This window comes from Cavia porcellus, unplaced genomic scaffold (genome assembly GCF_034190915.1).
Source record: "Cavia porcellus strain 051 isolate PalLab524CR breed Dunkin Hartley unplaced genomic scaffold, mCavPor4.1 scaffold_4, whole genome shotgun sequence".
In the NCBI taxonomy this organism is placed as follows: domain Eukaryota; kingdom Metazoa; phylum Chordata; class Mammalia; order Rodentia; family Caviidae; genus Cavia; species Cavia porcellus.
The window spans coordinates 83,648,807-83,673,591 of NW_026947487.1; the positions used below are offsets into that span (position 1 = coordinate 83,648,807).

Consider the following 24,785-nt stretch of genomic DNA (forward strand, 5'->3'; position numbering starts at 1 on the left):
AAAAGTAATCCAAAGAAGGAAGAACATTGTTAACTGTAAATTTTGAAGAAAAATATATATAGGAACATGAATTACTACATCTGTATATAAAATTTTCTTTGATAGTGTCCAAAAAAATGCAGTAGAGCTAATTGTGTTGGGTTGCAGGATATTTGTAGTTGAAAGAGATTTTTTTTTCTTTTTTTGGTCTTTTTGAGACAGGGTCTCCCTATGCAATTCAGGCTGGCCTTGAGCTCACTTTGTAACCTAGGCTGGTCTTGAATTTGCAGTGATCCTCTTGCCTCAGCCTCCTGAATGCTGGGATTACAGGCATGCACCATTGTGATTGACAAGAGATGATATTTGGGTGTATGGTAAAACTAGAGTTCTTCAGTGAGTGGCAGTAATTATCACTTGATTATATTGATATTCTTTGGTTTATAAGGGGGCATGCTCCAAAAAATTATTATAAATTGATAATCAATAAATTGAAAATGCACGTTGGATTACATAACCTGCAGAATTAGCAACACAGTACACTGTAGCATCTCGTATTGTTTCTTGTGATTTTTGTGGCTAACTGGGAGTTTGGACCCTCTGTTGCCACTGAACCTCTCTGGAGGGTATAATATGTCATATCCATAGGCTGGGAAAAGGTCCAAATTCAAAGTGTAATTTTTATAGAATGTGTATCAATTTTTTACCATTGTGAAGTAAAAAAATTATCAAGCTATCATAAGTGGGGGGACATGTGTATTTTAATTTTGCACAGAAAGTAGTAGTTTGTCATCTTTCTACCAGTGATTGAATCGAGAGATTTCTTTAACACAGAAGAAAATTAAATGGCTTTGTCTTTATTCTTTTATTTTTCTCAGCTCTTTGTGTTTCTTAGATAACTAAGCTGTTTGGTTTGTGGTGATAAGAAAAAGGGAAAATTTATATGGGCTTGATACATTTCATTGTACCTAAAAAGAAATGGTAGTAAGTTCCCTCAGCATCCTGTGTATCAGGTTGAAAGAACATTTAGAGGACAAATTTCATCAAATACAAAATGCATTTCTTTTTGACATATTCTGTTTAAATAGTTTAAAAAGAGAAGAGCAGTAGCAGTAGGCCTCAATACTAACTGGCCTATACTTAATACTAATACTACTGGCCTTAATACAAATTTTATTTTATTAGTACATTTTAGATACACATAATGATAACATTTGTCATGGACAATTCATAATGTACCAGTACATGGTATATCTTGCTTCTTTTTTTCCCATTCTTCTCCCCTCCCTTCATCCTTTGTAACTGTTTTTACTAGTACAGCCTTGGGAGGGTAGTTTTGCCTGCATCATTATAGCTAGTAAATACTGAACCAGGATTTATATGGTAGGTCCAACTCAGATACCTACCCAGGGGTTGGCAAACTATTACACACGGGCCACAAAAGCTAAGAAGGATTTTTATGTCTTTGAACCACTGCAAAAAAAGGTCAAAAGATACATTTTTATGACACATGAAAATTAGTTAAGATTCAAGTTTTAATGTTCACAATTAAAGTTTTCTTGAAACACAGACATCATTTTTTTCCCATATTATCTATAGCTGCTTAAAGTTAGAATGACAGAGTTGAGTAAATGCAACAGAGACTGGACCACAAAGCCTAACATGTTTATCATCTGTCCATTACAGAGAAAGTTTGCTGACCCTTGTCCTAGGAGGCTAGTTACTTGGCAAGCGTTTGGCAGACAGGTCTAAGATGGGGGCTCTGAGACTTTTCCTATTTCCTGTCAGGTCTGAAGCTCTGCTTTTCTGGCAAATATCCTGGAAGTTACATAGGTTTGACTTAAGAACTAATGAGTAATAATTATTTGTGGGATAACTCAATGATCTTTCAAGAACTCAATGTTTTCTCAGCTTGAAAGTCCACAAGCTCACATAAAAGAAGTATTTGTGCTTGTCAGCATTATATCACTACAACAAAATATGTGAGAGAAAATCACCTTAAAGGAGGAAAGATTTATTTGGCTTATGGTTTCAGTCCATAGTCAGTTAGCTCTGTTGTTCCTGAACCTGTAGTGAAGCAGAACATCATGGCAGGGAATGTTTTTGGTAGGACAGAACTGTTTACCTCATGGTGACCTCGAAGAGAGAAGGGAAGAGACCAGGGATAAAATACACCCTTTGAAGACATGTCCCTATTGACCTGCTCCTTCTACCACCTCTTGAAGTTTCCACCACCTCCCAATGGCCCATTAAGCCATGAACCCATTGGTGACTGAATCCATTGGTGAGGTTGGAGCCCTTAATAATCCTGTCAGTTTCCAAAGATTCTGTCTGTGAACACTACAGCATCAGAGACCAAGCCTTCATATGCTTGAGCTTTCAGGGACATTGCAGAGTCAAACCATAACAGTATTTTACTTGTGGTTGGTGCTATAAGTAAAAGAAACTCATGAACTGATAATTAGTAACTGGAAACAGATGTATAGATATTTTAATACTTATAATAAGCATGAATACCATAAGAGACTTGAGATTCAGACCACCTGCAAAACCCTGAAAAGTCACTCTTTGAGAGTACTGATTTAAAATGATTTAGAAGTACTTTGCTTAATAGTAATCTGATATTTATTTAAGTATCTCTTTTTCTGGCTTGATTAAATATATTTAATATGATTATATTGAAATGTGAAAATGACCATGTTTTCCCTAATTAAGACTCAAATGTTAATAGTAAGTGAACTGAAATTATTTTGTTCTGTGTTTATATTTAGTTTATTTCACCTTATGTGCCGTTTGGGGATTTTTTTTTTTCCTGATTTAAGAATGCTGATATGCCCTAAAGGGCCACGCTGTTTAGACTTTTGATAGGTGAATGCAGGCCAGAAAGGAAATGGAAGCGCAGCCAGCCCATACTTTAATACTGGATAGCTGCGTCTCTGAAACTGTGAACTTTGATTTTTTTGTTTTTTTCTTGTATCTTTTAGTAGTGGTGAATAAGTGCAAATCATGGGAACTTCCCCCTAAAAGAATTCCTCATTTTTAGCAGAGTTGAGGGTCCTACTGTCGCCTCTTCAGATCAGTCGGTCATTTCCTTTTAACTGAAGTGTGATGGATAGTCAGAAGAGCACCCAAAGGTGGGGATTTAGCTCAGTGGTGCAAGGGCCTGACTGGGAAATGTGAAGTTGTGAGTTGGATTCCTGGTACAAAAAAAAAGGCACACAAATTATGAGTGTAGATTAATGAATTTTCGCAAAACGAGCACACTGTTAACTAGCATTAAGTTTTAAAAAAATCTGCCATTCCCTTTAAAACCTCCTTCATTTTTTTTCTGTTCTTGAATCCCAAGGGTAACCAATTCAGCCTTCTAACAGCAGAGATGTTTGCCCTCCATTTTAAGTCCGTGTTTCTTGTGTAGTTGAGGAGATCTATGCAGTTCAGTAGAACTGCCAAGTGGCACAGGGAGAGGAGTTTGTTGCTCGGGGCCCTGCATCCCGGTAGTGCTCTCTGAAGAGTCTTCCTGATCACATGCAGAGGCTTAGGCATTGCAGACCTGGAGGCACCTTTGCACTGTCCGTCTGACCTTGCTGGCCTTTTCCTGTCCAGCCCAAGGTTTGTCGTATTGACCACTCCATGTCCTGCTTCTGTGTGTCCTCAGTATGACTTCTTCCTGGCTCTCTTCTCTATAAGGTGCCCCAAATGTCAGATTTTTCCTATACAAAGCTTGGATCTGGGAACCCCCCATCATTTTATTTCTTACTGTTGGATAAAGCCAGTGACATTATTTTCATGATCAGTTTTTATTAGTATCTTGGATCAAAATATATACAGTGGCCAGGAATTTAGCTCAGTGGCATAAGCGCCTGCCTGGCAAGCATGAGATTATGCGTTTGAGCCTCGGTCCTCCCCAAATTGATATAGTGGCTTATTAATCTTTATATTTTGCAGCTAAATTGATGTTTATTTTGTGGAAGGGATAAAAATTATCATTAAATTTATGAAATCAACCTCTAATTGAAAATGTTAATGAAGTAAGATGATAATTACATCAAAATATAGATTTGGAAACTTTAATAAAATATCTTGTAAAATTAATTTTTGCTGCCTGAGCTATACCGTATGACAGATCCGATTTTCCCCCAAATATGGCATTGTATACATCTCTCTTTTCTCCCAGGCATGCATGGAACAAACTTATTTTCTTTTGTACTCCTACTTTGATTTTATATAGGAAATTTTTTCTACATGTATCTTGTTCTTCTGGTTTGGAACTCTGTTTACCAGAAAACTTGACCATTTCTTTTAAATACCACTGGTTTTTCTTCTAAAAAGAAAGCACTGGACCAAATGTGATCTGAATTCATGCCACTTACATTGTCACTGCCTTATGCTCTGCAGCCTCAGAAATGTTAAGCATCAGTTGGTAGTTAGAAGGGAATGTTTTTGCTCAGGTCTCTGCCTGCCAGTTGGTGTTGATTTGGCTGAGTAGGGCAGGAGGGACAGACTCCCAACAGATGGAAGGGTAAAACATATCCAATTTATGAGGTAAATGAGTACGTACTATATACCAGACCCTGTTCCGAAGCTTGGGTGTACCTCGGTGACCAAAACACTGTTCACATGCAGCTTACATTCTAGCAGAGGTGACAGACATTAAGGGAGGCTGGGGAAGTGCTGGGGCGGCGGGTCAGTTGTACTTTTAAATAACCTGTTGTGTTTTTTTTTAAAGGAAAGGTGACAGTTTGTTGAAACAGAGGTAAGGAATCAACCATGAGCAAAGCTGCAAGAGGGGCATTCCAAAAGCGGAAACTGCAGCACAAAGCTTTAGGCAGGAATGTGCCTAATCATTAGGGACCAGCAGGGGTGTCCCAGTGTGGCTGGATCCCAGGGAAGGAGTGGGAACAGGGCTGGAGATAGTCTGGGTAACAAGGGAATTTGGGGCACCTCTTATAGAGCTTTAGTCTGTTCAAGGGATTTAAGCGGAGGCTGGATAATATGATCACAGGTTTCTGGGTTGGAATAGACTAGAGGAGGGCAGTGCTGAATTTCTTCTCAGTTCTGCCATCCCCGTTTTCCTACAGGTAAAGATGGCCAGACAATTGTATTGGGTCAAAAAATTACAATTATTTTCTAAAAACTTTAGTGTAAAACTTATAGCATATATGTTTTTTGCTGTTGTTGTAGTTAAAGATTAAAGTTATCTTGGAACTTCATAAAGAATACCGAAGTGTTTTTATGTTTACTCCAATGCAGCTATTTTTGTTTTACCCTTCTGCCCTTCCCTTTAAAGTTAATACCCTTTAATGCTCATTTTAAAATGTCCCTTTCTTCCTGCTGTGGATTTATGGCGGTAATGGTGCCCTTTTAACATTAACCTGTGCTTCATAACCGAGATAAAATTATATGTATCTTTAGTGTTATAGCTGTAATGATAGAGCAGTGGGATTTTACATGCACAGTAGAAGCCATAGGTTAAAACAAAGAAGAAAATAAGCAACAAGAGTTACCCTTTCAAGAATTTTCTTTTTTTAATTGAATAATTTTGTTCCTAATCTTGTAGCAGTGTCAATTTTTTTAATAATGGTGATAATTTTATCTTTATTTATGTAAGTAAGAGTTATAAACATTCTCTTGGTCAAGAATTGTATGCAAGGTGGCTGGGGGTGGAGGTCTGTAGTAGAGCACCTGCCTAGTATGTAGAAAGCTCTGGGTTTAGTCCCAGGTCCTGGCAAACCCCCCCCAAACAAGAAGAATCTTATGCAAGGATGATACAGTTTATGTAAGATTCATGACGTAATTGCTTATTAAATAACAATACTTTCTATAGGGCTTTTCTTAATTCTTGAAGGAACAGGTCATCTTGCTAATAATATTCATAGTCTAAAAGCTAGCTACTATTTATATTAGTATAGTTATTAGTGGTAATAGTATTTCTAAAGGTAGTAGGTATAATAACAAGTCTGATGTTCTGAATCTCATGTGTAACAAGTAGACACTGCTCTCGTAATCTTGTGAGATAAAGAATGTGTCAGTGAGGACCTGGACATGATTAAAAAGAAATGTTTTAGCCAAGCATGGTGGCATATACCTATAATCCTAGCTGCTCTGTATTCTTATCTGTTCAGGAGGCTAAGGCAGGAGGATTGCAAATTTGAGGCCAGCCTCGGCAATTTAGGGAGACTGTCTCTCTCTGTGGTTTAATACTGTGTCTTTGCATTTGTTCTGGTGGGTGAAATCAATCTTCGGGCTGTCAGTATGTACAGAAATGATGTTTCTTCACAGTCTGACTCATTTTCTCTGTCAGGCCTGTTCTTGGTCTGTGTTCAGGAACAAATCCTGCTTGTTGATGAGCTATCTCCTTGTCTGTTCATAAAAAGTCCTAGTGTTCCGTAAGCTTGTATCAAAGTCAGGCAGTGTTTTGAAGCCTGTCTCTCCCTTGACTAGGTTTCTTGTTTTTTTGCCCCCCATCTAGAATCTGCATCTCCGATGGATACTGAGGGCTTTGGTGAACTCCTTCAGCAAGCTGAACAGCTTGCCGCTGAGACTGAGGGCATCTCAGAGCTTCCCCATGTGGAACGGAACTTGCAGGAGATCCAGCAGGCAGGCGAGCGCCTGCGTTCCCGTACCCTCACCCGCACTTCCCAGGAGACAGCAGATGTCAAGGCGTGAGTACTGGTGGGGAGGCAGCCTTGGTGCTGGGTGGTTTGGGGGCAGAATCCGTTTCTTCTTTCCTGCCTTGAATTTGGATACAGAATGTGAATGACAGTCACAAGCCAGATTCTCAGGAACTCTTGAGAGGTTTTATAAACAGATTAGTTGCCTTGCTTTGTCTGCTTGACACTCCAGTTTTCCGGCCTGTCTGTTTGACCAAGCTGTGAGCTTGTGTCACAGCAGATCAGAGTGGGAGGGGGCTGAAGAGCTCTGTCATACAGAAACTGGTCACAGTTATTCTTGGTTGGTGTCATGGTTGATTCTTTGTGTCACCTTGAGAAATTTAGAAGTTTAAGTGACTTAACAGGGGGCAGGGGTCTTTATTTTGAAAACATTCTCATCCTGTACAAGAAGAGGGTAGGGAGAGGATGTGAGTGCTACACCTATCCCAGGCAGGTAGCCTGCTTACAATGTAAGAGTGTTTGTTCTTGGCCTTTTTGCCCTTGTTGCTTTTGCTGTTGTCTGCCTCCTTGAACTGTTGTCCCTCTGCTATAGACCCAGCTGACTGTGAACTGAAACCTCTACAAACTGTGAGCTAAATAAACCTTTCTATGATTTTGGGAGTTGGGTATTTTGTCCTAACAGTGAGAGAAAAGCAACTGAGACAGCTTAGTTTGCCAGCCTTGGGTCATAATAAGCTCCCATTAATATCTTAGCAGATAAGGGCCTCACTGATAAGTGCTACCTTCCAAGCCAGAAAGCTCTCAGAATGATCAGAGTTTTTAAGGGCACTTGGAAGAAATAGATAGCAGTCAGTGACGAGAAACCATCTAAGTGGGGAGTGATTCTTCCTGCTTATTGTCAGTGAGCCCAGAGGCTGCCTCTGAATGGCCTTGAAATACAGTATTCCCTAGCTGATTATAGAACCGCAAAGTGGGTGAGTCTGGGAAATGCTGACTGCTGCCGCACAGCATCTGTTGGTCTGTTGATTCCATGAAAGTGTGTTTATAGTGTCTTCACTGGACCATATCTGGAGCCACAAGTATGAATTAGACATGTTGCTTGCTCTCCAAGGACTTATAATTTGTGGGATCAAGCAAAAAGAACCATGTTGCTTTCCAGAAGAAATGTGATTTACTGGTTACTACCTGTCAGATAGTTGGTTTTATTTAAGATTTTGCTTATTCTTTATAGCCAGCATTAGGCCTGTGAGATCCTTATTATTGTGAAGCAAAGGTCTGAAGTTAGCAAAAATCTCTCACCTCACATAATTGATGTGCTGAGTCAGAAATCAGACCCAATGAGGTTGATGCTGGAGCACAGGATCCTGTGACCCCAGTGGAATGGCCAAGGGGAACTGTTGCTGTGCCGGTAGGTCCGGAAAATCACTGAGATTCTATGTGGGAGAAACAAGCAACTGTCAGTCATCTTCTTAGCCTTCATTCCTTGAATCTGAGAAAGACTTGAGTGCTAGTATTAATGTAAGGACATTGTTTGAGGTTTCAGGGCTTAGTTTAAGGGCCACATTCTTTTGTGCAACTAAACTTGAGAGCTAAATGTCCCGGCTGCTCTTCGGAGTCAGTAAGGATGTTGTAGAAATTCTTCTGTAGCCATACCTGAAGTGTTATTTTATTTTATTTTTTTTATTAAAAAACCTTTTTTTGGGTGATACTAGGGATTGAATCCAGGGTTCGTGCATGCCTGGCAAGTGCTGTGCTACTAAGCTATACTGTCAGCCCTTTTAAATTTTATTTTTGAGGCAGGGTCATGTTAAGTTGCCCAGGCTGGCCTCAGACTTGTAATCCTCCTGCCTTAGTTTCCCAGGTAGCAGAGATTACAGGCATGAGCCCTTATGCATGGCAGTCCAAGCAACCTTTAGAGATTTTTACCAGTTTTCTCTCCCCGAAGGCTCCTTATTGTAGCTCCTGGCTGCCTGCGGTTATGCCCAATTTTGAGCATGCAGGCCCTACTTGTGTGCAAGGATGCTGTTGGAGCAAAGGGCTTGTAATACCAGCTGAGTTGCTATAGTTATAATTTAATTGCATCAGCTTTATAGTCTATTAAGTACAAAAGGGGAAAATGTTTTCTTGGTAACAGTTACCAGTCATGCTCTCTTTCTCGTAAATTTCCTTTCTTCTTCATCTCTTTTTACCTTAAATTCATTATTTTAGGGAGGAGGAAGTTAAACCTTGGAAAGAATGGCTATAGGGTGGGGCAGATGCTTAAAAAGAAACTAAAGGGCTAATGACTGTATTTTTCCATCTTCTTTAATAAGCAGAGATAAAAAGTATGATGTGAATAGTTTAGTACATACAGGATGAGGAAAGAAGGGAGAGCTGAGTAGGAAAATTTTTTATATGAAATAAGTTTTGAAAGAAAATCCTGCTTTTTAAGATGTGAAACTATAGATTTAAGACCAAATTCTTTTTGTGCTGAATTATTTGTTTATACATACGCTATTGAAATTTTCACTTTAGGGAATAGATTCGATAGCATTTTTGCATGTGTGTGTTTCTTCTTTTTAGACTGTTCAATTTTTTCACACATAGAAAAGAGTACGCATAACATGTAAAGTTATAAATCAGGGATTTGTAGACTATGGCCTCTGAGCCGCATCCAGCCTATGGCCTTTTAAAGTTTTATTGGAACATAGCCATATTTGTTTATCCATTGTATGTGCTGTTTTTATGCTATAATAGCAGAGTTTAGTTATGATAGAGATTATATGACTTACAAAGCCTGAAATATTTACTGTCTTCTACAGAGAAAGTTTACTGGCTTATGTTATAAAAATAAAATGAGTACATACCCATGATATATTGCATAGTGAAGATACAGAATGTTATCAGTATCTATGAAGGTTCCTGAGTGCCTGTCATCAGTTGCATTTCCCACATTCTCACCAAGGTGGCTTGCTAAAATTTTGCATTCAAACCGAAGCCAAACAACCTGGTACGCAAGAGTTATGGCGAGGAAAAAGTCAGCAGTCATTCTGTCTCTCTCTTTATCCTCTAAGATAACTTGTGTTTAGTTTGTTTATTTTTCTACAATTGTCTCTATAATCATGCAAAGCACATAAAAAATGTCTACTGCATTTGACCAAAGTCACATAGCAAATTATAACTTCATTGTCTTAATACTGCTCAGCTATCTTTTAAGGCACTTAATTAATATTTGTTAGGTACTGTGCCATGTACCTAACATATCTTCTATAATTTTCTCTTAAACTAGCCTTGTGAAATAAAGGTTAGCTCTATTTTATAAATGAGGAAGGTCAGATAGCAAGTGGGCACCCAGAATTCAGACTCAGCTTGGTTAGTAAAAATAAGAACTTGCCATATGGTACTTTTCAGTTCCCAGGGAATTGTCAAATCATTTTCCTATTAAGTCTTCAAAGCTATAGAGGAGAGACAAGGGTTGTTTTTTACATGTAATGGGAAAAAACTAGAGCTTGAAAAAGTAGTGTATTTAAAATTTTCAGTGAATTGAAGTGTAGGTGAGACTTGAACCATGGCCTCCTGGCCTTTTTTTTTAACCAACCTTATGTGTCCTGGGGACAGCCTTTGTACTGTTACTGTCCTGGGCCTAGAGTGTTTGACTCCAACTTCTATGACTTTCTGCTCATGGTGGGGTTGTCTAGCTTATAGGAATTGGGCCAGGTAGAAGACAGAGAGCCTTTAGATTTTTCCATTGTTAGAAACTGAAAGTTTCTGGTGCAACTTTGGTGTGTAAAAGCATTCTATCCTAGATACTGTACCTTCATCAGTTCTCCTTCCCTCTGTACCTAAAATCAGGGTTTCTGTATACATAAAACATGAACCATCTATTGCAGGCACCACCCACTTACATGATCATTCTCCTCTAACCATTCTACTAGCTGATTTTTAAATTCTAAGTTTTTCAAGTCATTTGGGCACTGGATGGAGTCTCACATATCACTGATGGAGATAAAGCACCATGGGACAGAATTTGGAGTAAGTAGCAAAATTGACCCATCACTTCCATTTCCAGGCATCTATCCCAAAGGCATACTAGTAAAAATATGAAAAGTCTTGTGCACAGGATATTTATTGCAATATTCTTTGTAATAGCAACAGAACTCAAATGTCTACCAATAGGGCACTGGTTGAATAAATGTGACACATCTGTATTCTGGAGTACTTCTTGGTAGGACTAAGGAATAACAATATATATTCCTGTGGAGTAATTGTAGGACATGCTGTTAAGTAAAAACTGCAAGGAACAGAAGGAATGTATGTGTGTGTGATTTTTTTTTTTTTTTTTGGAGATGGGATCTCACTATGCAGTTCAGCCTTGAGCTCACTTTGTAACCCAGGCTGATCTTAAACTCATAACAATCCTGCTGCTTCAGCCTCCCAAGTGCTGGGATTACAGTTGTGCACTGCCATGCTTGGCATATATATTATTATTTATTTTAAAAAGCAAATAAAAGGCATCCGGTATTCATGGATCAGAAATCTTAAATATTAAGGTGTTACTAGTCCCCAAATTGGTCACAGCTGTCCTTTTTTGCCAAAATTGGAAAGTTGATCCTAAATGCAAGGGCCTTGAATAGCCAAAATGATCTTTTAAAAGGCAGAAGAAAGGCGAAAATCTCATACTTCAACTTCAGAATTTACTAGACTGCCACAGTAATCAAATTTATGTGATACTGGTGCAAGGTTAGACATACAGATTAATGGAATAGAATTTTGAGTCCAGAGAGAAATCCATGTGTCCCTGTTTAGCTGATTTTTAAATAAGGGTGCCAAGATCATTTAATGGGGGAAAGGACAATTTTTTTTCTTTTTAGAGTAGGAAAATTTATTGGAGAAAATGAATGGGGAATAGGGCTAATTCCTGAGAGACAGGAGGAGTCCCAGATGGATCCAAGAATAGTCTTTTTAAACAAATGATCCTGGAAATCTACATGCAGAAGAGTGAAGGTGGGCACCTACTTCTTACCATATACATAAGTTAAATTCATAATATATAAATGGATTACAGGCCTAAATGTAAGAGTTAAAACTATAAAATTCTTAAACAAATGTGGGTGTAAATCTTTCCGACCTTTGGTTTGGTAGAGCTTTTTTAGATATATCATCAGTAGCACAATGAGAGAAGAAAAAAAATAGTTGAACTTAATCAGAATTAAAAACTTCTGAAAGCCGGGCTTGCTCACATGCTAATTAGGAGGCAGGAAGAATACAAATTCAAAGCCAGTCAGGGCAATTTAGTGAGACCCTGTTCAAACAAATAAGAAAAGGCTATGAATATAGTTCAGTGGTAAATCACTAGCCTAACCTGTGAATTGACCATGTAACCTAGCACTTGAACTAACTAGCAGGTAAATTAACCTAGAGTACAGTCTTCAGAACTGCCAAAAACAAAAAATCCCAAAAAAGCCCCTCAAAGCCTCCCCCCTGAAATATTCTATTGTACTAACAAGGAAAGCAAAATAACATGCTGCTATAGTGGTGCTTGATCTCCACACTTTGGACACTTAAGGTGGGAGGATCTCAAGTTCGAGGCCAGCCTGGGCTATATAATAAATTCAAGTCCGCGTTGAACAATTCAAGTCAACATAGCAAGATCTTGTGTCCTCAAAATAAAAACAAACCAAAGCTAAAAGATGACACAAAAAACAGCAACAACAACAACAACAAAATCCCACAGAATGGGAAAAAATTTTGTAAATGTCATATTTTGTTAAGGGACTTGTGTTTAGAATGTTTTTTTAAAAAAAACCACTTCATAGAATTTAATAATGAAAAAGACATTGTAATTTAAAAATGAGCAAAAGATCTTTGTCTAATAAGCGTGTGAGAAATGCTGGATGTCATTTGCCATTAGAGAACTGCAAGTCAAAAAAACAATAAAGAGCCTACCTCACACCTACCAGGATAGCTGTACTCCAAACAACATAGTAAGTGTTGATAAGGATGTGGAAGAAATCGAAACCCTCATACATTGTGTTAGTTTTCTGTCATGGTGACAAAACACCTGAGAAAAGTTAATGTAAAGGAGTAAAGATGTTTTTATAGTTTCAGAGATTTCATTCTCTGGTCATTTGGCTCCATTGCTTCTAGCCCTGTAACAAAACAAAGATCATGGTGTAGGAAGGCTACTTGCCTTGTGATAGCTGGAAGCAGACCGCTAGAGTGAAAGGACCATGGACAAATATACTCTAAAAAGCCGCTCCTGGTTCCTCCAATTAGACTGCGAATTGAACCCTTGGATCGACATGGTGAAATTAGAGCCCTCATGTTCCAGTCCTTCCCCAAAGCCCCATCAGCTATCAGGCAAGTTTTCAACCTGGTGAGCCTTCTGGGAGCATTTTTGATCCCAACAATAACATACATTGTCGGTAGAGATGTAAATGATGCAGCTCTTGGATGATCTTACACCAGTTCCTCAAAGGAGTAAATACAGTTACCATGTGAAAGAGCCATTCCATTTCTAGGCCTGTCCCTAACAGATGAAAATATTTGTCCACGCACAAACTTGTGGATAAATGTTCATGGCAGCGTTTTTTAATAATGACCAAGCAATAGAAATAGCTAAACTGATGAATGTGTGCATAAAATGTATCATAGCTATATAATGGACTATCATTTGGCAATACAAAATAATGAAGTTCTAATACATACTCTTACATGGATAAACCTTGAAAGTATTATGCTAAGTGAAAGTCAGTCACAAAACACTAGTATTGTATAATTGTATTCATGGTCAGTGTCTAGAATAAGCAAATCTAGAGAGATGGAGGGTAGATTAGTAATTGCTAGGAATTAGGTGAGTGCATAGGGAAGTGACTACTGATAAGTAGTTTTCTTTTGAGGGGATAATAAAAACGTTCTAGAACTGATTGTAGTGATTGTGGCATAATTGCAATTATACTAAAAAATTGATTATACATTTTAAATGATGAATTATATAGTATGTGACTTATATCTTGAGCTTTTTGAAAAAAAAAAAGGTGGTCCCAAAACCCCAGTACTTTTAAAATACTTCCTTCTTTTCTTTTTAATCAGTAAATATGCCTATATATACATATTATATATGTACTGGGGTTTGCTTTTAATCAATTATAGTTAGATACACAGTCAGGGAAGTGACTGTGTCATGAAGCAGAAGGGTTTTACTCATAGAGCCCAAGAACAAGGTGGCACAGAATGCCACACAGTGCTAGGTGGGGAAGACCCAGGACTGATCAGGAGTGGTACTGTAGTTTTGAGAGACCCAACCCTGAATGCCATAATCCTGATGAAATCTTAAAAGCCAAAATTCTGAAAACTACAATTCCTACGGGGAAGGTATCTATGTAAAGGATAGAAAGCCAAATTCTGAGGAAAAGATTGGCCGTGTAATTTGACAATGATGAAAATCTCAGTTTAAAAATGCATTATTTATCTACTGATTGGCGTTACCTCTAACTGTTGAAATTCCAGGAGCTTTTAATGAATTAAAGCCATGTTTGTTGAAGAAGTCAGCAGTTACTGATTATTTTGAAAATAATTATGTGCATGGTAGGACAAGAGAATGTTTCTGTAGCAGTGTTGCCTGCCATTCAGTAACCAGTGTTTCTGCCAAACTCGGTTTGGACATTAGTATATACAGAGTAGATTTGTTTCTTTATACCTACAGCAGCATAGAAGCATAGACAGCACATAGGAAGACAGGGAGTACTGGTGTCAGTGTGTATCAGAACACAGAAGGATTTCAAAGAGCACTATGCAGAAAATGAATGCAAATGAATTCTTTAAAGAGAGCCATGCCCTAAAAGAAGAGCAGCTACTGCTACCTGTCGTGATGTAAGACTTCAAAATAAAATGATCAAGGAAATTGGCCAGCTGTTAGACTACCTCCATGTAATTCCCCGTAGCCTGTCCCAGAACATACTTTTTCGTATGTTTAGTTTTTTGTGCCCAACCCCATTATTTTAACTTTGGCAATTTACTAGGATATATATTTTTGCATCTTTTTCAGTATGAGAGGTATAAATTATGTAAAGGCTTTTTAGAGTGTTGTCATTTGCTTCGTTTTTTTTTTTTTTCAAATTTGACTTTTTTACCAGATGTATTATTGCAGTGTTGACTGTGTAAAAGCATTGTGTACATACATAAAAACAGTAAGTGAAGGGGTGTCTTTTTTTTTTTTTTTTTTTTAACATGTGCGTTTGTGAAGAAGAGAATTGGGGTTTTTTGGTGAGGGGAGTTGGGTTTTTTTTGGTCAGTACTGGGAATTAAACCCAGGACCTTGTGCTTGCCAGTTAAGTGATCTGCTGCTGTGCTGTACTCCCAACTCCTTATTGCAGGATTTGATCAGTTTTCTCATTGGGCTTAATGTATTCCTCATGGTTTTTCGATGACTACAGTTAGAAGCCTGGGTGTATACATTTACCAATCATAATAATATACTTTTTTTTCTTTTTCTTTTATTTTTTTGAGATCAGGTAAGATTGGACATGTTCAGGGTGGTATGACTGTAAATTCTTCCGGTTTTTTGAGACAGTCTTGCTGTGTAGTTCAGGTTGACCTTGAAGTCATTGTGATCTGCTTAGCTTCTTAGGTGTTGGGATAATAGGTATACACCACCACCATGCCCAACAAAAATATGCTTTTACACATTTTGCTTCTTGATCTGTTTCTTTATGAATATGGTTTTGTTCGTTCATAACAGTTATACTCATGTGACATGATTATTATTAGTGTATGTTTATACTTTGTTTCAAAAATATGTTAACATTGCCTGTTTCATTGTATAATGTGACCTATGAAGTGGTATGTCATGTTTTTGAATAAATCCTCCTTTAAAAATGCAAATAAATGTGTTTAAAACAGTTTTTAAATTTATTTTTTCTAGAGTTGTATTTTCAGAATTTTGATTTTTTGGGAATTTAGACTTAAGGGATTTTGTTCTGGAATTTCAGCATTTGGAATTACAGGTACATGATATTGTGTTTCTTGGGATTATGGCCTACAGCCAGTTGGGAAGCAGAGAGATTGAGGGAAAATGGAACAGGATCCTCACTATGATCTCTGCAGGGAGGCAAGGCAGTTTAAATGTGTTTAGGATTTGCTCTTTCAGATAACTTCCAGAGAAGTTACTTGGTAGAACTGTGTCTAGCTGTCTGGTACCTGGTTTGGGGATTATTAGAACAGGAATAGTAACCAAGAGTGTGAGAACCTTGTGAGAATCTAATAAAGGTAGTAGTGGAATATGGTCTCTGAATTGATTGGTTTGCATATGAAAGATGGAATTGCTGTAGAATCCTTTGATATCACTAGGAATTAGCTGCCCTGGGAATAGCAGCTCCTTTAAGTGTCTCCAGAGCCCAGCAGGCAGAGCATCAGTTATGGAAAACAAAGAGGCATTAGTAATGTACAGAGTAAACAAAATGTTACCTGTGGAAAACAGGAATAGGTGAAGAAGGCAAGACCCTTTTAAAATAGATCTGACTTTGGAACTTTTACTTGAAAACAAAATTAAGAATTAAAACTTGAAAATAAATATAGATGCATATTCGTTGATGACATAACCATACAGAGGGGAACGGTACCAAGTAGCATTTTAATGTCTTCAATAATTGTATTGTTGGTGAAGGATTGTTACTGCTATTCAGAAATGGTCGTGTGTATAGTGTGCGATAAAGGGCATTAGTAGTTACTGTGTGAGACTTGATGTGGACAAAAGCAGATACATGTGCAGATAGAAAAATCTATAAAGTTAACCTGAAACCGTGTGGGGTTTTTTTGGTATTTGTTTTAATAGGGTTTAAATCCAGGGTCTTCATACTGAACTACATCTCTGTCTCTTTTTATTTTCTCATTTTAAGATGGGTTTCACTAAGTTGCCCAGGCTGGGCTACAGTTTATGAATCTTCCTGTGTCAGCCTCCCATAGTGCTGAAACCCTGTGTTCTTAATTTTGAATTGGATGTATCAATATAATTCATGATGTAATTTATCTTAAGAAAACTTAAGAGAAGACTAAAAAGCTCCATTTCTAGCATTGGCTATTTCTTTTCAAAAGCATTTACTGGTCAAGGGACTTAATAGGCAGCAGAGTTAGAACTTAAAGAGGTACTGGCATAGTATTCAACTTTTGAAGAGAGGCTATGATGAGGACTTGGATTTTGGTTTGACTGACTTTGAATGAGTCATAGACTGCCCAGGACTTTTAGTTTCCCCAGCCAATGAATGAAGTATGGACTAATTTACTCCTAAAACTTCTAAAATTTGTGTTTCACTATATCTGTATTTTCAGAGGCTATAGGTATAGGATAGTGGTCGTTTGGGTTCTAGGGAGGCTTAGGAAGGAGAATTGCAAGTTTGAGACCAGCCTGGGCAACTTAGCAAGACCCAGTCTCAAAATTTAAACAAACAACAAACAAATAGAAAAACTGGGAATCCAGCTCAGCATTTGCCTAGCATGTGTAAGGCCACTGGTTCAATATTCAGTATTTGTTCCCCCTTCCCCCAAAAAGTGTGTTCTAGAGCTAGATGACCTGTCTCTCCCATTTCCTGGTTCTCTAACTTTGCAAATTGTTTAACCTCTTTGCATCTTAGTTTCCTTGTATGCAAAATGAAGCAGAATATGGCATCTACTTCATAGGATTCTTTCAGGTATTTGGACAGCCCAATCTTTGGTACTGTTATCATTTCAATGCACATGAGGCTGTCTTTCTAATTCAGGCATAATCAGAACTCAAATCTCTCTTTCTGCCAAATGCAGTGTTATATCTGTTATACCAGGTAATAGATCTTTATACGGAAATATAAAACAGCCATATAAGACTGTCTGGACAATAGGAAGTTTTGAATACAAATACTCTATAATTTTCATGAACTATATTAGATGTTCTACTTCTCCTTGTTCCTCTTTGTCTCCTTTCCATGCCCCATGTAGGTCAGTTCTCCTTGGTTCTCGAGGACTTGACATATCCCACATCTCCCAGCGATTGGAGAGTCTGAGTGCAGCGACCACCTTTGAGCCTCTCGAGCCTGTGAAGGACACAGACATTCAGGTAAGTGCTGCCCAGTGCATATGGAACCCTGAGCATGCAAGCCAGGCTGAAGATCCTGGCCCTTTGTTCACAACTGATTTAGGAATTCTAGTTTTCTTTGTTCTTTTTTTCTTCCCTAGATGGTAAAGGAATGGTAGATTCAGCTTTGGAGGTAGAGTGGAGAATATGGGGTTATTTTGACAGTGCTCTATATGGCTAAGTTTAAAACAGTAATTTCAACCCCCCCTCTTTAGATAATCTTAATTATGAGAACAGATTTCTTTTCCTTCCTTGGACCTAATCCAAGACACAGAGACATTAGGTGTAAGTTTCTCTTGCTTTCTTTATTAGATTTCAAATAATTTTACTATTAATCTTTCATATTTCTTTTCTGCATCTTGCTACATTTATTGGCAAAGAGCCAATAAATAATAAAAATAAATTGAGCACTGTTTACTGAAACCTGTTCAGTGACTTCCAGGAAATATTTGGCTGCATTAGTGGCACCAGGAAATGAAATAGTCTAATAGAGCACTCCAGTCTCATTTACCCATATATGCCACCAAGAGTTGATGGCTCTTTTAATCTAATCAGAAACTCATATAAAATTGTTAAGAAAAAATCTTGTCATTCATTTAGTTTGGAGGAATTGAACACTATTCACTTTAGAATAAAGAGACTTCTGAGAAGATTTTTATCTTTAATTTAACTTTACCTTTTTCTTTACTTTTACTTTTTTTTTTTGAGAGGGTTCTTTGCTGTGTTGTCTAGGCTGACCTTGAACTACTGAGCTAAAGTGATCCTTCTTTGTTGGCTTCCTGAATAGTCAGGACTACAAGTGTGTACCACGCTGTCTGATTTGATTTACTTCTGAAATGGCCAGGACTCCTGTTCTGTGCCAGCAAATCCTAGTAGAAATCGACAGTAATTGTATGGTTCTTTGGTCTCAGTTTGGGTTAATGCTCTATCCCACTACTCTTCCTAAAAACCATCCATTTTAGTCTATTTGCTGAGTTTATTGGGAAACCTAATTTGAGTTGAATGATTATAAATGTCCATAATTTTTCCAGTTATTGGTATCCTCCTGAATCATATTTGATGGTAAATTTATAGATACCTTCTCCTTTCCATGATTTAAGATATTAAATATTAAATATATTAAGATATTGATATAGATATCTTAAAAGGGCATATTAAACATTTTTAGCCACCCATCTGTCACCCAACTCAACTAACTGCTGCATGCTCTGTAAACAAGTACTTGTAACAGAGACGAGATGGGTTGAATAGAATAGAGCTCAAGTAATTTGAATGTGTATATATATATGTATATATATATATATGTATATATGTATATATATATTTGGGTGGGGGACAAACCTGATAGTGTGAAAAGAAATGGCCCTAGCTGAAATATTGTTTGCATGTTTGTTTTTAATGTTGAAAATTCCAAAGAAGCTGTTTATTTGAAAACTTAACTGCTTTCAAATTTTTCTTTGGCATTTTTGGAATACTTGGAACATTCAGTAATATTTTATAATGTGCTTTGTGCATCAGTAACATTTAGTAACATATTTTGTGCATTTATATTGATATAGTATTCCATTTTTTAACCTTGAGATATTGACAGATTTATAAATACATTGAGTGGTAATGATCGTGTCTTCTAACCTGCTTAATTCAAGAACACCATCCTCAACACCCTCATTAGATGGTTTCCTAGCAATACATGCTCATCATATCAAAGAGAATTTCTTAATTTGGAATGAGCATGGCTGTGAGTTTTGGTCCTGTGTGGGAAATCTTTGAACTTTTGAGAGAAAAGATGTTTCCATTTCAGAATTTCACCTCTCACTTAGACTTTCCAGAATAGCTTCAACAATGCATAATTGTCAGTCTAAGATAACTTTTGACTAGTTGGGAATTTATGATCTAGACCTGAAGAAGATTTGAAATAAACCCTCTGTACTTCGTCTTGTCAGCAAAGACTGGAGAGAACATAGTGTGCGTCTAAAAGGCTGTGGCTTTAACCTGATCTATGGGGACTCAAGTCTTATCAGTAGGGACTGGAAGCTTTAAATTGTTGACCTATGCTTAAACTTCATACACCATCTGGTAGTACTACGTCCTTGTTTGACTTGTGTACATAGTCAAGTGTAAATACTGAGCCATTTCATACCATTAGCATTAAGTGGTCTCCTTCTAATTCTTTTCATAATGTGTTGGTTATCCAAGAGTAAAATTGGAGATTTTCAGGTTTTTTTTTCATGTGTTTATTTTTAGAAAAGTCTGATGTATACTATCTGATTGTCATTTTTCCCATTTGTTTTAATAGCTTTATTGAGATAGAATTTGCCTACTGTAAATGTGATGGACATCTCTATATGAACTTGTTTTTCAGCCAGTGCATTGTTTTGAAACGAGGATGCACCCTAATCCCATTTGCTAAATATCAATCAGAGTAAAATTCTTGTCCATTTATAAGATCCTTGAAGTAGTGTTCATAAAAGAAGTGCTCATGCCTTTGGCAGATACTGCCTGGGACTTTCTATTATTTATCATTTGCATTACTTATAGGCTTGAAAAGGAATTTTCTCATGTGTAGATTGTCTTTTTCTGTTTGGTAAATATTGACATATTTCCTCACTTTCTAATGGAGCTTGAAATTAATGTTTTTTTTGTTGTTACTGTTTTGTTATTATCTGATTTTTTTTGTTTTTGAATTTGTTTTTATTTTGAGATAGGGCTTAATTATGTAGTTCAGGGTATTCTTTAAGTCTCTAGGCCATATTGACCTGGAATGTATGGTGATCTTCTTGCTTCAGTTTCCTAGGTGCTGAGATTACAGGTGTGTACCACTATGCCTGCTAATGATGTTGGTATGCATAGAGAAGGTATTTTTTAAAAAGTTGCTGTGGCCAACAACAATACATTACTTATTTATTTTGTCTGTTTGAGACAGAGTCTCCATGCAATTCAGACTGGCCTTGCGCTCATTTTGTAGCCTAGGCTGGTCCCGGGCTCTCAAGGATCCTCCTGCCTGAGCCTCCCAAGTGCTGGGATTACAGGTGTGAGCCACCATGTCCGACTAATAATACATTTTTTAAAAGTCTATACAAATATGCCTGTGTGTGGTACTACTGTAATTTTTAATATGTTTATTGAGTTTAGTTTTTAGAAATGATCATGAAGACTGACAAATTGTGTAATACAGGTGAGGAACCATGATGTAATAGAACATACTGCTAAAAAGACTATACTGATCTTTTCAAAGTGATTTTGTACTTACAAGTCCTCTTAGAGTGCTTTACTTGCTCACTTTTGTCTGTGGAGAAAAAATACTGAGAACAGGTTGCATGTCTTTCTTAAGCTCTGAAGAGACCTAATGTACCATAGATGAAAGTATTATATAACACTAAAGTGTGAATTTGCATAGTTCAGTTATGTTCTGGGCTTTTTCACTAGATTGCGTGTATATTTTGAGAAGGCTGAGCAGAAATAGCCTGAATCAGCCATAAAAATTGGAGCTGCAGTTTCCCAGCATTAAGCTATAATATTTCCAAATGGCATTAGGCCAAAGCAATAATATTATTGCTAAATTTACTATATTAAATCCCTATCTGTGCAGCAACAAATTACCACAAACTTGGTGGCATAAAGCAACTAAAATGTATTCTGTCACAGTTTCAAAATATTGGCAGCATTATGTTTCTTCCACCAGCTCTAAGGGAGAATCCTCCATCTTTCAGCTGTTGGTGGCTTTAGGCATTGTTTGTTTTGTAATTAGCATAATTTGATTCTCATTCTTAGTCTTCACAGGTTCTTCCTTATGTCAGATCTTCTTTCTTTTCTGTTATGTTATCAGTCATTGGAGTTAGGACCCATCCTAAGTCCAGGGTGATCTCATCTTGAGATCTTTAACTTAGTTGCAAAGACACTATTTTTAAGTAATATATATGTATGTATAGGAATTTGGATTTGGTCATATATTTTGGTCATTCAACATACTGCCCTTACAAGTATAAGAAATTTCAAAACTCTTGACTATAAATGATGCAACTTTTGAAGATTTAAAGAAATCTAACTCCTCTTCACCGTTGTATGAAGTATGAGTATCAGGATAAGACATATTGCTATTGAACATTGCTAATTGTTCCAGTGACTGCATACCGCAGCCAAGCATCTATCTTAGCAGTATTCTATGTTGGATATTTAGAAAATAGGCCTGATTGTGTGTGTCTGATTCCATAGTTTAATGCTAGTTACTCTTTCAGAACAGATTAACAAATACCATGTAATGTGTTTGAGACAGTTTTATTTATTTTGGAGATGGGATCTTGCTATGGTGTCCAGATGGGAATTGGACTTCTGGGCGCAACTGATTTTGCTGCCTCATATTGCCAAGTAACTGAGACTACAGGCATATACTACTGTGTCTTATTCGTATTAGGTATTCCTATTAGGGAGATCTCTCTAGAGATATTTTCAACAGAAGTAGTCTGCTTTTTATAAAGTATTAAATATATCATTTTTGGGGTAAGTATAGGTAAGATTAAATAGTGATATTTTCCCAAGGTAGGAGGAGCCGCCTTGTGTGTTTATATTCTCTGCTTCCACCAACCTTTGTTTTTGTTTTTGTTTTCCTGTTACACTTCTGGCCTTTGCTTATCACCTTCTGGTAGCTTGGAGCAGCTGTGCAGAATGTCCACATCCTAATTTCAGTCCGAGACTCCGGACTGAAATTCAGTCCGAGGCTTAGATGGTACTACTTACATAGTCTTCTCAAATCTTCCTTCCCCATGGCCTCAAAATGTGCCTTTCCTGTTTAGGAAAAGGGAACGTTGTGAATGTTCCCTTACAAAGTTGAAAGAATTCTAGATTATCTTAACATAGTGGTGGCCAATTTTAATGTTAGATAAGTGAAAATGCGGCCTTTTCTACCAAAAACAAAACAAAACAAAAAAATCTAAAAAAAACCCTCTAACTATCTGAATAGAGAAATCTGTCTTGTATGAGTAAAGAGAAAAAGAAATCTTACACAAGGATAAAATAACCATAAGAGAAGTAGTCAAGAAAACTGAAATATCACCTTTTTCTACCAAAAACAAAACAAAACAAAAAATCTAAAAAAAAAACCTCTAACTATCTGAATAGAGAAATCTGTCTTATATGAGCAAAGAGAAAAAGAAATCTTACACAGGGATAAAATAACCATAAGAAAAGTAATCAAGAAAACTGAAATATCACATGTAAGATTAATGATGTAATAGTAATTAACTTACTAAAAACGTTTTGGTTACTCTACTGTATCTGTATTAAAATATTCATTATTTTATTTTTCTGTCCTTGGAAATGCAGAGTGTTCAAATCATGTTTAGTTTGTATTTTAAACAGCAAGTAGAAACTAAATGTCATGGATAAGTGTAAAAATGAATCAGTTGTGTTGTAACTTCTTATAACTTGAATTCTTATGAATCAGTTGTGTTGTAACTTGTTAAAATTTGAATTCTTATCACTTAAATCACTTAACTCTCATTCTGTAGTTTAGGCTGCCCTTGAATTTGCAGCAATCCTCCTGCCTCAGCCTCCCAAGTGGTGGGATTATAGACATAGATGACTGCTTAACTTTTCTGTTTTAAGAAATGAGATACGTAGTTTAAATCAGTTGAGGAAAAGTGCAGTCTGAATAGGTGAACAATATCTGAATTTTAGGACTACTTTTTAAAAGAAAATGCATTTGTTATTTTATCTTTTTCCAGAAACCAAAACTGCTAAATTAGTATGCCAAGCAGAGCTCTTACCAGAGCTATTGTAGTACATCTAAGGAAGAGACGTGGTTCATTCATAAGATTTGCATGTATTTGCATACTGAGAATTTGTACAATTTTGAGAAATGTTTTAAGAAATATTGTGTTGTTCCTGCACCTAATATGTTTGAGCAGGATTCTCTGAACAAAATGGCTATGTAGCCTAAATTGGATGATTATAAATTTTGTTTTGATGGACTGTGGAAGGAGTAAGATTTTGCTAAAGTTTTTCAGATAATATAAAAATATAAACAAGTATTCTATATAATCTGTGGTATTTTTAGTTAAGCATTTGTGTTTATCTCCTTTGCAATATTCCTTGTGGACATGGGAAGAATCAACAGGAAGTTCATAGTAACCTTTCTTTTTGCTGTGTATTGGTAGAAGACTTTTTGGATATTTGAATTGTGCCCCCTTCCCAGCTTATAGCAACTGCTTCTCCTGGACTTAACACAACTGTAGTTAATGGGCTGTGGCTCACTAGCAAACGAATCTGATTATCACTGGACCCGTAGTTTTTTCCTAGAACACCTGGTATTTTTAGGCCACAATTCAGGCCGAAGTGCATATAGAAAAGATACATATCCTTGAACAACTATTTGTAAAACGACAACATCAACCAGTGATTTCTTACTCTTTTTTTTTTCTCTGAATGTATGTACTATTTCTACCTGTTTTCTGTTTTGTTTAATCTTTCTCTAAATAAAAAAAAAAAGAAAAGATACATATCTCACTCTGCTCACATCTTAGAGACAGAAGTTGTGCCATGTTTTTTTTTTTGTTCTCATTGTGAACACAATGGTGTCTACACTACCCCTGCTTAATATTTGTAAATATTTCATGTTCTTTATCATTAAACCTTAACCCAGTATAAATCTCAGAATTGGTAAAAAAGAAAAAACAGTAGCCTGTAATAAATAAAATAATGTCTTCATACAGATAGGCTAATGTGCCATCTTGTTTTATAGCCTCATGCTGATTACTGTGGTGAGAATGAAAATGGTTTAGTTTTTCTGCTTGTCTATGATAAGAGAAAAGGTAGGCATTGTGATGTGGTGGCACATTGAAATTTCGTGAATGGAATTAAAAGTGGTAACTTTGGAATAAAAATGGGGTTGCAGACAATGTGGCAAACTGCTTTTACATGAGCCAGGGATATAAGATTTCAGTCCTTTTATTTATCCATTCACACTTGAATGCAAGGCTTTCAGCACAAGCAAGTAAATGGATGCTGAATACATTCTGTCTGAACAAGCAGGAAACGACAGGCTTTTTGTCTTAGAGGTTTCTTATATCCTGTAGTGAACAAGCAAATATCAATTACCAACTTAAGAAAGAAGTTGGAAT

At 36.9% G+C, this 24,785-nt stretch overlaps 1 protein-coding gene across 2 annotated transcripts in view; it reads left to right on the forward strand.

The window, feature by feature from the left end:
• Nup93 (nucleoporin 93) overlaps positions 1-24,785 on the forward strand; it is a 104,684-nt gene that overhangs the window by 7,411 nt on the left and 72,488 nt on the right. For both annotated transcript variants that reach the window (XM_003472081.5, XM_063247353.1), the window contains exons 2-3: positions 6,446-6,638; positions 17,535-17,652. In XM_003472081.5, the coding sequence (XP_003472129.1) occupies positions 6,460-6,638; positions 17,535-17,652 (297 nt within the window). In that variant the 5' untranslated portion in view covers positions 6,446-6,459. The remainder of the gene's footprint in view (positions 1-6,445; positions 6,639-17,534; positions 17,653-24,785) is intronic.